Source organism: Suricata suricatta, chromosome 9, assembly GCF_006229205.1.
Source record: "Suricata suricatta isolate VVHF042 chromosome 9, meerkat_22Aug2017_6uvM2_HiC, whole genome shotgun sequence".
In the NCBI taxonomy this organism is placed as follows: domain Eukaryota; kingdom Metazoa; phylum Chordata; class Mammalia; order Carnivora; family Herpestidae; genus Suricata; species Suricata suricatta.
The window spans coordinates 113,211,975-113,224,942 of record NC_043708.1 but is presented as its reverse complement, the minus strand read 5'-3'; the positions used below and the strand labels follow the sequence as shown (position 1 = coordinate 113,224,942).

The following is a 12,968-nucleotide window of genomic DNA, read 5'->3' as shown; positions in this document are numbered from 1 at the left end:
GCTTCTATCTCATTCTTTCGTCTCCTTCTAGGACTCCACATATATAATAAGCCTTTTAATATGTTCCCCTGTATCTTGTTATTCTCTGCATTTTCTACATATTTCTCTCTTGGCTTCATTCTGGATGTTTTCTGGCCTAATTTACTGTACACTGAATTTCTCTTTCACTACGTCTCTGTGGTTAAATTTATCTGTTAAGTTATTGATTTCAGTTATCGTATTTCTAAGTTTCAGAATTTCTATAAGGTTCATTTTATAATTTTAGTTCTTTGTCGGGGTCTTCAATCTTGTGTTTTCTTTTCTTGCATGTATTCAACATGTTTATTTTTTTTTAATTTTTTAAATGTTTTTTTACTTATTTTTGAAAGAGACCACGTGAGCAGGGGAGGGTCATAGAGAGAGGGAGACAGAGAATCTGAAGACAGGCTCCAGGCTCTGAGCACAGAGCCTGATGCGGGGCTCGAACCCACAAACTGTGAGATCATGACCGGAGCCAAAGTTGGACACTCAGCTGACTAAGCCACCCAGCCGTCCCTCAACATGTTTATTTTAAAATCTATGTCTTTTATTCTATTATCTTGATCTCTTGTGGTTTTTGTGTTACTTGCTTCTCATTTTCTGGACATGTTTGTTTTTAAGTCTTGTGTAACTATTTTTAGTAACAAACATTATATATGAAAAATTTACTAATTTGAAGCACTGGATAATATTCTTCTCCAGAGAGGGTTCACATTTACTCCTGTTGGGATTGGACACTAGCAATCCAGGATCACAGAATCCAGTGAGGGATTGAAGTGACTCAAAGCTGAACTTCGTTCCTTGTCAGTTAGGGCAACGTGTCATTCGTCCTTCAGGGTCCCAGACTAAAGTGTGGGAGACTTGTCTAGGCCTTTCCTTGGACCCCAGCTCTATAATTTTTATCTCCCTAGCCCTGTGAGTCTTAAGTTCTGCTGAGCTTTTTGACCTTTCAACTTTCTCTTGTGTTATTGAAAGAAAACTCAAGACAGGGGGAAGAAGGGCCCCACTCAGAGATTCCCTTCTTGATCTTATCTCTGTAGTAGTTACATTTTGTCTACCTCTTCTAATTCTCAGCCAGAGGATTGATCTAAGTTACCTAATCTATGATTATTGGAATGGTTCCTTTATATGGTTCTTTTGGAATTGGAACCCCTTCATAATTTTCATAACTTTACCAAAACACTATTCTGTTTAGGCCTGATTTTAACTTCATTTTTATTTTCTTTGGTTTTTACTTCATTTTATCTTTGGTATGACTTTTTACATTTATGGCTCTCACCAGATAATAAATGTACACATTCTTTATATAAAAACTTCAAAATAAAGAGTATTAAGGATTTTCTTAAAATTAATTAAACTTGATTATTTGCTTTTTAGGATAATTTTCCATTTGATCCTCCATTTGTTCGAGTGGTGTTACCTGTCCTCTCAGGAGGGTAAGTTTAAGTAATTATTTTCTTTGACAGTGTGCATCAGAATTATTTGGAAGGATAGTTAAATGATAGGAGGCCCAGAATGCTAGGCAATATTTCAAGGTTTCTGGTTCACTAGGTCTGGGGATGGGGAAAGGCTGAGAATTTCCAATTCTGAATTTCTAAGATGATCTCAGGTGAAGCTGTTGTTGCTAGTCTGGAAACCATCATTTGAGAACCATTGGTTATAAACCATCATGCTATTTATAAGTAAGAGTTTTTAATGTCCCCTATTTGTTATACATTTCACAATCAGAAGACAAGTGTTTTTCAAATATAAATTGTGATTGAGGATTTAGAGAAAGTTAAGATTAGAGAATGATTCCCACAAGCCTATATTCCCAGAATCAATCACCGAAAAATCTTATGGGTCTATGGAGCTGGCCATCTAATTCCTTCTAAAGTTGGTGGTTTCAGTTTGGTAGAATCTAATTGTCATTTATTTTTATTGAAGCTTATATTACTTTTTTTTTATTAGAAGTCCTATAAAGGATGGGAAAAGATGACACTTGGTACCTGGGTTGGTTATGAAATGTTCTATAGGCCGTTAAATTAGGAGCAATTAATACTAATTTGAGGGCATTTGGGTGGCTTGGTCAGTTAAGCGTCTGACTCTTGACTTTGGCTTAGATCAGGATCTCCCAGATCCTGAGTTCAAGCTCCGCATTGGACTCCACACTGACAGTGTGGGGCCTGTTTGGGATTCTCTCTCTGCCTCTCTGCACTCTTTCTCTTTCTCAAAATAAATAAACAAACGTAAAAATATATATATACTAATTTGGGAATTATGAAATGTTCAGTTGACTAATTCAGCCTTGTGAGGTAATGCATATTATGCTGATTAAGGTCTAAACCAGTCCTTACTGTTTTTTGCTATTGTTGATACAGTAATAGTTTCATTTAGATTAAAAAATAGGAATGGATAGCTATAAATGATTAAGGAAAAGATTTGGAGAAATTTTGTAAATTTAGGATAAATGTATAAAAATATTCTTACTTTGTCCCCTTCTGTTTCTTTAATCGGTGTCTTAGAGTTTTTAGAGTACTGGTCTTTTATCTCCTTTGTTAAATTTATTTCTAGGTATTCTTTTTGATGCAATTGTAAATGGGATCATTTTCTTAATTTCTCTTTCTGCTATTTCATTACTAGCATACGGAAATGCAACAGATTTTTTATATTGACTTTATATCTTGCAAAAAGTTTTTAATTTAGTTTTGGTGAGTTTTCATTTATATGTGTTTTTCCTTCTATGGATTATGCTTTTGGCATCAATTTTAAGATCTTTTGCCTTGTCCCGGATCTTGCAGATTTTCTCATGTTTCGTGTTTTAGCAGAGATTTATAGTTTACATTTTACAGATAAGTTTGTGAATCATTTTGAGTTAATTTTTGTATAAGGTATGAGATTTAGGTCCTAGAGTTTTGCCTTAAATAGTACAATTATACTAGTATTATTTGTTGGAAAGGCTCCCATGGCTTTCAAAATATCTCCAGTGACTTCAGGTTTTGTATCTTGCATTATTATATATGCTCTCAGCATCCACCTGTCTTCTTGACATCCTTACTGGAATATCTTTCTTTTTAAAAATCTATCTATCATCTATCTATCTATCTATCTATCTATCTATCTAATCTATCTATCTTGAGAGCGAGGGACAGCATGAGCAGAGAAGTGGTAGAGAGAAAGAATCCCAAGTATGCTCCATACTGTCAGATCATCCATGAACCATGAGATCATGACTTGACCTGAAATCAAGAGTTGGATGCTTAACTGACTGAGCCATCCATGTGCCCCTGGAATATCTCTTACATAGGCATCTCAAACTTTACAGCACAAAAACCTGAACTTCTTTCCAGTCTCCTTTCCAGTCTCCCTTCCCAGTCTTTCCTATCTCAGTTATTGAATTTGGGAGTTATCTTTATAACACTTTTCCTTCGTTTCCCATATCTGGTCTTAAAATTCTCCTTCTCAGAGAGGTCCCAGATCCAGTTACTTGTCTCCACTTCTGTTGCTACTACCATCACCTCAGGGGATTTCTGACTGGACTCCTGCTTCTGTTCCTTTCCTCATGTAAGCTTTAGAGTGATCTTTTTTAAGTGTTTGATTATGCTGCTCCCCTGCTTAAACTCTTCCATCTTTCCATTTGTTCTTACAGGTTGATGCCCTTACCATATAAGCCATTGTGATCTTGCCCTTGTCTTTCTCTCTAATCCTCTTCTATCACACTTCCCCTGTCTAAGCTGGTACCCCACTAGATGTCTCTCAGCCCCCAGTACCCAGCAAACTTTTTTCCTCATAACCTTTTTTTTATTTTAATATTTCTCTAAATTTTTTAGACAGAGAGAATCCTAAATAGGCTCCACACTCAGTATGGAGCCAGACGCAAGGCTGGATCCCACGATTCTGGGATCATGACCTAAGCTGAAATCAAGAGTCAGATGCTCAACCAACTGAGCCAACCCAGGTGCCTCTCCTCATAACCTTTCTTATACATACATTTCTCTCCCTGGAATGTTAACTCACACGTACACTTTAACTCCTGGAAATGATGCTCCTATCATAATTTTAAAAAGTCCTCAGGTTATTCCTTCTTAGAGAACTCTGGGTCCCCTTTCCCATCATGAAGGACAGGATTCTGTCAGTTCTCTTCAATGTATACTCAGTGTGCAGCATATATGTGTGCACTAAATATTTGTGAATCAATAAATTGAGTAGGGAAATACAGTAAGTTAGCAAGATGTAGACAATTTAGGATAATACATAATTCTCAGTCTTGATATTTTATGAGTTATTTTAATGAGCCACTAATACTTTTTCTTGCTTAGTCCAGATCAGAGTGTAGTAACTTCAGAATCATAAACATTATTTGTTTTTATCTCATTAATATATTGTGAGAGCTATTTGTAGACAACTGAAAATGCTTTTTTTATTGGTTGATACAATGTGAATAATTACTTGTGCCCCAGGCATCCATGAAGAGAGTCTCTTACTTCTAGATGATCATGGGTTGTTTCTGTTTGTATTGAGGGAACATATTCTTAGTAATTTGATTGTAAGTGCCAGCATTTTCTTTCATTCCTATCTAAAGCCTCTATTCTTACAATCTATAGTTAATATTTCCTTACCTTAAGAAAGGGAAGGGTCATGACTGTTTTATGTGGGCTGATTAGCCTTCCTTTTTTTTTTTTCAGGTGCCCCTTTATAATTTATTTTTTAATTGAAGTAAAGTTGATACCCAATGTTAGATTAGTTTTAGGTGCACAACATAGTGATTCGACACCTCTATATGTTATGATTTGCTCACAAAAGTGTAACTGCCATCTGTCACCATGCAGCAGTATTACAATACCATTGACTATACCCCCCAAACAGTGCCTTTTTATCAAGGCCTTCCTTATTTTTAAATGTGATTATTGTGAAGTATTTGACTCTAACATAAAAATTTTATATTTCTGGGGCCTGGGTGGCTCAGTCAGTTAAGTGTCTGATTTCAGCTCCGGTCATGATCTCAAAGTTTTTGAGTTCAGGCGCTGCATCAGGGTCTCTGCTGAAACCTCAGAGCCTGCAGCCTACATCAGATTCTGTGTCTCCCTTTCTCTTTGCCCCTCCCCTGTTCATGTTCTGTCTCTCTCCTCCTCTCTCTCTCTCAAAAAAAAAATAAACATTTCTTAAAAACTAAAAATGTAAAATTTCTCATCTGTTTCTTAGGATCACTTAATCATGTTTTATTAACAGATTAGTACTGATACATGGTTTCTGTTGTCCCCTCATCAGTGCAATTTAAGTGATCAGTCTAGCTTGTGGATGGGCAGGTTAGCTAGCAAACATTCTTACAAGAAGCTGCTAGTAAACAAAAATCACAAATGGCCTGAAGAGGCTAAGCTTTAGGATAGTGTTTATAACTTTGGTAACTGAAGGGTTTTTTTGTTTGTTTGTTTGGTTGGTTGTTCTTGTTTTTTCAAGATTTTATTTTTAAGTAATATCTATACCCAACGCCTGGCTGACAACCTTAAGATCAAGAGACACACTTCACCAACTGAACCAGCAAGGCACCCCACAACTAAAGTGTTTTTAAGTTGATAATATTACTGTGCCTGGGTATATGGCATATTCTTCTTAAATGACCTGTAGGTGATTTTTTTTTTCTTTCTAGTGTCCTTGAATTGTCTCAATATTCAGCAGGAACTATTTGTTTGGAGGCAAAGAGCAGTAAGGGTTTGGCACATTATTATAAAGTGAATATAACTCAGTATGGAAGGAAAGTTCTATCAACCACTTCTTTTAGGTATAAATGCTGCTGATAGTGTGTATTAAGGAAAAGTTTACTTATCTCACTTTTTGTATAGGTACTAGATATTTGTGTAGTTATAGCGTTGTAGAAAATGTTCTTTCTTTTGTCCTGTGAGTACAAAAACTTTTCTTCTTCCCACCTGAAAGACTCTCCACCCCCAGAATAAAGAGAGGAGTGCTAAAAAGAAAAGTGGCAGTTTGATAATTGGTAACTCAGCTTTGTCTACATAGCTCCTTTTCCTAAGTCCTGGCATCTCTTCATTTTGTATTTCTGAAGTGTAAGGATCGAGAATAGTGTTAACTTATTAACAGATTACTAGAGTCTGAGCAATTTGTGGGGAAACCAAAATCCAAATGAAAACATGGATCTTCTAATTCTGTTAAGAAGTACTTATTTAAAACTACTATACATAAGACACTCTTTGAGCCCAGTGGAACAATCAGATGATTAGAGGTAGATTTCTGTGTTTTAGGAACATTGGAGAATATTCAAAGAAGTTTAAAATCCTATGACTCTCCACCCAAATCTAATGTTTTGAAGTGTTTCTCTTCTCCTCCTAAAAACTTTAATTTTGGAAGTTTCTAGGGTCTGGTGCAGTCAGGTAAGAGAAACTTGCTTAAATTCTCCAGGAAGTGTGAATTATTGAATAGTTTCCATTATTGAATAATTTCACTATAACAATGGTAATAGTCTACAGTAGGTCTTTAGATTCCTTACTTTTCTATAAAGCAATTTGGTTAAATCAACAAAAGGATGCATTTCACTAGCCAGAATACAAAATCTGCAGGCTAGAATAGTCTTGATAAGTTTTATTGGGGGAAAATATGGTATTTGCAAGAATAGGAAGCAAAAGGAATTTCAGGCAAGGGAAAGACATGGGCAAAGTCCCAGAGGACAAAAAAAGTTTGTAATGGACTCTGTTCACTTCTATCTCATCAGATCTGTGGTCTTAGCTTATGTGTTTTAACGATTTATCAGTCATTTTTCTATAATTAGCATTCCCTTGATTTTATTTTTAGACATATTTCATATATCTTGAAGTTTAAAATAACATTAAAGTAGAAATGAAATTATTTTGTTTAAGAAAGATCTTGATCTTAAATAATGATTTCCTAAAAGAGATCTGGAAAATTCCCAGAAGTTGTCTGGTTCAGAGAACAGTTCTCAGGATTAGCAAGAGAAATTAAAAGAGTCGCAGAGAGGGTCTCTGTGGTCAGAAGAACCATTTGATTCTCACAAAAGAATGGATAAAAACTATTTAAATCATAAAATATGGGTGTCCATTATTATAGATAGGGTAAAGTTGGTGCCATTGGCTAACATGATGGCAGAGAAATTTTCAGATGAATATAGCATATCCATTCTCTGAAATATTTAGCGTAAGTTCCTAGTTTCTGACATCCTTAGCATCTTTAAGCATTCTAAGAACCATTATTTTAAAAAATAAGACTGCAATAAAGTGATGACATTAGAATTTTTTAACTAATTTTTCAACGAAGGTCCTAGAACCCTAACCACTGTTCTCATTTTTGCATGTTATCTTCTAACCTTTGATTATAATGCATATTTCTTTAGTGGTAGTACTTTAAGAATTACAAAGGGGTGCGCGTGGGTGGCTCAGTTGGTTAAGTGTCTGACTCTTGTGTTTTTGGCTCAGGTCATGATCTCATGGTTCCTGAGTTTAAGCCCTGCATTGAGCTCTACACTGACAGTGTGTCTGTGTGGGATTCTGTCTTGAGATTCTATCTCTCTCCCTCTTTCTCTGCTACTCCCCTGCTCCTCCTCTCTCCTCTCCCCTGCTCCTCCTCTCTCCTCTCTCCTCTCCCCTGCTCCTCCTCTCTCCTCTCCCCTGCTCCTCCTCTCTCCTCTTTCCTCTCTCTCTCAAACTAAATAAAAAATAAAATAACTGAAAATTAAGAAGGAACACTGAGATCTAGCAGATTAAGTATGAATCCTTTTCTTTTTATAAGGTACGTGTTGGGTGGTGGAGCACTATGTATGGAACTTCTCACAAAACAGGTAACTAATTTCTTATGGTAGTAATATTTTTCAATTTCCGTGGAGTGTTTTGATAACGTAAATTAGATTCTGAGAGGAATGGCTCTGACATAATACCACCCACTTAAAAAAAGTTGTTTTGAATAGCTACTTTTAATAATAAAAAATCTATTTAAGGCAAACCAGTAAAATGATGTTGTGCTTGGTGTTTAATCTATGCAAGCATAGGCATTCTAAGAGCAAGGTGTATATAAGGTTATAAGTAGCTCACATTTGATACTTAGAACATCGGTTTTTTTGTTTTATGAGATTTTAGTAATGGTCCAACTTTAGTTTTTTCTCTTGCATGCAGACTTCTTAACATTGTCTTGCTGTTATTGAGCTATTATGTGCCCTTTTGTTAAGTTTTCCCAAGTGGGAATCAAGAGTTTACCATTGTGTTTTAGAGAAGTGTTTTCTTCTTCTGTAGGGCTGGAGCAGTGCCTACTCAATAGAATCAGTCATCATGCAAATCAATGCTACCTTAGTCAAAGGCAAAGCCAGAGTGCAGTTTGGAGCAAATAAGGTACTTTTATTAAGATGATGACATAATCACTTATAATCTAGATTTTCTGTTACCTTAGGAGGTGTATTCTTGTTCTTTTTTAGTCTTTGTTATTCTTACTAAAGAGAAACATGTCTATAATTGTAAATCTATTATTGGTAATGTAAACACTAGTAAGTTAAAAAATTATATGTACTTTGAAGTTTCCCAAAATTGAGATGTTAGAATAGTTAATTTCCAGTGAGCGTTTATATGCTAGGCTTTGATCTAAACTTTTTACGTGTATGTACTCTTTCAACCCTTTACTAACCTAAGGATAATAGTAGTAGTCTCATTTTGTACATGAGGAAACTGAAGCACACAGAGGTTAGATAACTTGTCTAAAGTGACAGGTGGCAGAATGAGGAATTGGAAGCAGGTAGTCTGTTATTAGTCTCCACTCCTGTGTTATGTTCTATATCCGAAATATCTTTCCATGTCTAATTGTAGTTATCTCTAAACAGTTAAATGTTTAGAGATAGGACAGTACTCTGAGGTTAGTATATTTTGCAAAAGTATCTGTGTGATGGAAATGATACTAACATAACATTTTTAAAATTTTGGATATTCCTAAATCTATGAATCTTGTGTTAAATGCCTGTCCAAATAGTATGAAATCTAAATAATGCATTTATAAATCACATCACATCAAAGTATGAGTCCACTAGAATCTTAACTCACAGAGGAAGCAAAAAACTGAAAAGGCTATTTGAAAAATCATCTATTTGAGATAGTACTGTACAGTAACTCATTTTTACTTGAGTTATTTTAACAGCTATTTCTTTGCACTGGAATAAAATACCATTTTGTCTAGAAGTTAATTATTGAACAGTAGTGAATTGCTTAACTATATTTAACTAGTATTTCTTAACAGTGTGTATATTTTAGGTGTATTAAATGTGTCAGTAGAATGAGTATGTAGTAGGCCATTAGAATTTTATTTTTTTAAATTGACAGAATTTATGTGCGCTGCATGGTTTCTAATATAGGAAAAAATACAAAAAACTGAAGTCATCTGTAACCTAGAAATACTATTAACATTTGATATACTTCTTCTGGTCTTTTAAATTTCTTCCTTGCATTTATTTATATGTGGAACTTGATGTTAAATTTCAGCATGTTTTTATAAAAAATTAGCATGTTTCTCATGTTAAAGAAAATATAAATGGCTTAGAACAATGATCATTTTGAGTAATTGAAAGAACATTTTAGGGGTGCCTAGGTGGCTTAATCAGTTAAGAGTCAAACTTCATCTCAAGTCGTGATCTTGTAGTTCATGAGTTGGAGCCCCAGATCAGGCCCTGTGCTGACAGCCTGGAGCCTACTTCAGATTCTGTGTCTCCCTCTCTCTCTCTGCCCCTCTCCCACTCGTACTCGGTCTCTGTCTCTCTCTCAAAAATGAATAAAACATTAAAAAAAAAAATTTTGCTAGTAACTCACTGTGTAAACTTACCTCTTTCTGGGCTTCTGTATCATTAGCTAAAATATCTTAAGTCTCTTCTAGTTTTAAAATTCTGTGATATCAATACTCTGTTCAGTGCCACAGTTCTCTTGGAATCATTCAGTGTCAGTATAATTGCTTTCAACTTTTATATTTCCATTATATGTAGTTTTCTTAGCAAGTAAATAACGGAACCATGTTATATATAATGCTAAGTCAGCCAGCTAAGCACATTTGCATAGTAAAGTATGTCTTAGAAGGTAAATTTTTTGAATGAATTGTTATAAAACCTCACTTTTACATTTTTTTCCTTCTAATTAATACTGTTGGTTAAGAATAGAAACTTTACATGATGTAATAGGAATTTTACCTTGTAGGCTTTTAAATTCTACAGGATAATCAAGAAAGTACTAACATCTATTTCTGATAAGGGGGTAATTGAAGTATTGATGGGGTTAGAGATGGGTAGGAGACTTTAAACCATTTGTGCTCTTTTTTTTTTTTTTTTTTTTGGACGTATAACTGTTCAAAAATATTTTAAGTATTTAAAAAGAATTTTAAATGTTTTATTTATTTTTGACAGAGACCAAGCATGAGTAGGGGAGGGGAGACACAGAATCCAAAGCAGGCTCCAGGCTGTCAGCTGTCAGCACAGAGCCCAACTCAGGATTCAAACTCCTGAACCACGAGACCCTGACCTGAGCCAAAGTCAGCTGCTTAACTGACTGAGTCACCCAGGCACCCTTATTTTATTTTATTTATTTATTTATTTTCTTTTTTTAAAATTATTAATAGTTTATTGCCAAGTTGGTTTCCATATAACACCCAGTGCTCTTCCCCACAAGTGCCCTCCTCCATTACCACCACCTCCTTCCTCCCTCCCCCTCCCCCCCTCCTTCTTCAACCCTTGGTTCGTTTTCAGTATTCAATAGTCTCTCAGGTTTTGTGCCCCTCAGTCTCCCCAACTCTCTTTCCCTCTTCCCCTCCCTATGGTCCTCCATTAGGTTTCTCCTGTTCTGTTAGACCTATGAGTGCAAACATATGGTATCTGTCCTTCTCTGCCTGACTTATTTCACTTAGCATGACACCTTCGAGGTCCATCCACTTTCCTACAAATGGCCAGATTTCATTCTTTCTCATTGCCATGTACTACTCCATTGTGTATATATACCACATCTTCTTTATCCATTCATCGGTTGATGGACATTTAGGCTCTTTCCATAATTTGGCTATTGTTGAGAATGCTGCTATGAACATTGGGGTACATGTGCCCCTATGCATCAGCACTCCTGTATCCCTTGGGTAGATCCCCAGCAGTGCTATTGCTGGGTCATAGGGGAGTTCTGTTGATAGTTTTTTGAGAAACCTCCACACTGTTTTCCAGAGCGGCTATGCCAGTTTACATTCCCACCAACAGTGTAGGAGGGAGGCACCCTTGTTTTAAATATTTTTAGAGATACTGTCAGCTATTGGTTCAAACTAAGTGAATGAGTTTATCTCGAAAATATTACTAAAATGATACACATAAGTACTGGAAAATTGAAAAATTGCCTGTCAACACACATGAAATTTGGAGATTGGGTCAGATTGATGGAGCTGAGGATCTGCAAATCTATGCAAGCAAGAGTCACTGTTGCTATTAGCTTGGTCCCCTAGGCTCAGCCAGTAGGAGCTGAGAGCAAGCCATAAGGCAGAAGGATATTCGCCAGGCTGGTTTTCTGGTCAGTTAACATGGGATACAGGCTATAACATTAACTCTACGCTGTAGTGGTAAGGAAGCCACTGCTGTTATGACTTAGCAATAATTCGGGATTTGCATAGGCAAGGTAGTGCCCTAACAAATGTTCATTCACCATATGGAGGGCATGATATAGTTAAGCCCCTAAACTATTTCTACAGGAAAGGCACCTATCATACCCTGCTCCTAGTAGACCTACAGTCATTTACCTAGAGAATTCTCTGGTGAGTGATCACCTTCAGATTAGACACTGGTTTTTGTTGTTTCCTTTCAAGGAGTAGGGAGATGCTACCTGTACTAAGTATTCCAGAGTTTTATTTATAAATGAGCAAGGTTGGTAAGCCTAATGCGAGAACCTTGCATAATCCTGAGATTCTCCCAAGGAAGCTAAGATGATCTCATGTTAGTTCAGTTCTCATCAGAAGCAGGCACAGATACTCCTCAGAGGAAAAGCTTTTCTGATTTAAGCCTACAAGATGCTCAAGGTTAAGATCAAGCAAATAAGAGTTCACTGTGAAAGATCCTAAGCACATAAGTAAGCAAGCCAGCATAATGAGAATTGGCAGAAACAATATATAAGAGATGTATATTCCCAAAGACTTTAGGTTTTGGAATTATCAGACATAGAATAGAGACTTTAGATAATTAGAATTATGAGAAAATGAATAGTTCTGTGTAAAGCCTAACAAAGAAAAAAGCATCCTAAAATTGAGCAAACATTTGAAATAATGAGACAAATTTGAAAAAGTGAAACAATTTAAAGAAATGAAAAATAGAATTGAAATGAGAAACAGTGGGTGGATTAGGTATCAGAAGAGAATTGATTAGAAGTAATAACTTCATGTTACACAGAGAAGAACATGGGATAGACATTGTGGTAGAAGTTGAGAGGTGACAATCAGAATGAGGTCTAAAATATCTTATTGAAACTCCAGGAGGAGATAATAAAATTATGTTAAAAAGCAAGAGAACTAAAAACCAGAAAGTAAGGTGGTAAAACAAGTCACAAGAATAAGTGGACTAAAGTTACCCATTCGAAAGAATTAATAAAATCTGGCAGTTTTTATGAAGTATGTTTAAATTCTAAAGATAAAAAGAGGCGCTTGGGTGGCTCAGTTGGTTGAGCATCCAGCTTTGGCTCAACTCGTGATCTTGCAGTTCATGAGTTGGAGCCCTGTGTCAGGCTCTGTGCTGACAGCTAGCTCAGAGCCTAGAGCCTGTCCTGAGATTCTATGTCTTCCTTTTTGTCTGACCCTCCCTTGCTCATGCTGTGTCTCTCCCTCCCTCTCTCAATCTCTCTCTCTCTCTCTCTCTCTCAAAAATAAAAGTAAAAACATTTTTAAAAATTTATAAAGAAAAAAAGACTGAAAGGTTTTGTTTTAATTTTTTTAATGTTTATGTCTGAGAGAGAGAAAGAGACAGAGCA

General features: G+C 35.9%; 1 protein-coding gene across 2 annotated transcripts in view; it reads left to right on the top strand.

The window, feature by feature from the left end:
* The window catches only part of UBE2Q2 (ubiquitin conjugating enzyme E2 Q2), a 58,706-nt gene that overhangs the window by 38,851 nt on the left and 6,887 nt on the right, over positions 1-12,968 (top strand). For both annotated transcript variants that reach the window (XM_029952151.1, XM_029952150.1), the window contains 3 exons: positions 1,396-1,454; positions 7,753-7,801; positions 8,250-8,345. In XM_029952151.1, the coding sequence (XP_029808011.1) occupies positions 1,396-1,454; positions 7,753-7,801; positions 8,250-8,345 (204 nt within the window). The remainder of the gene's footprint in view (positions 1-1,395; positions 1,455-7,752; positions 7,802-8,249; positions 8,346-12,968) is intronic.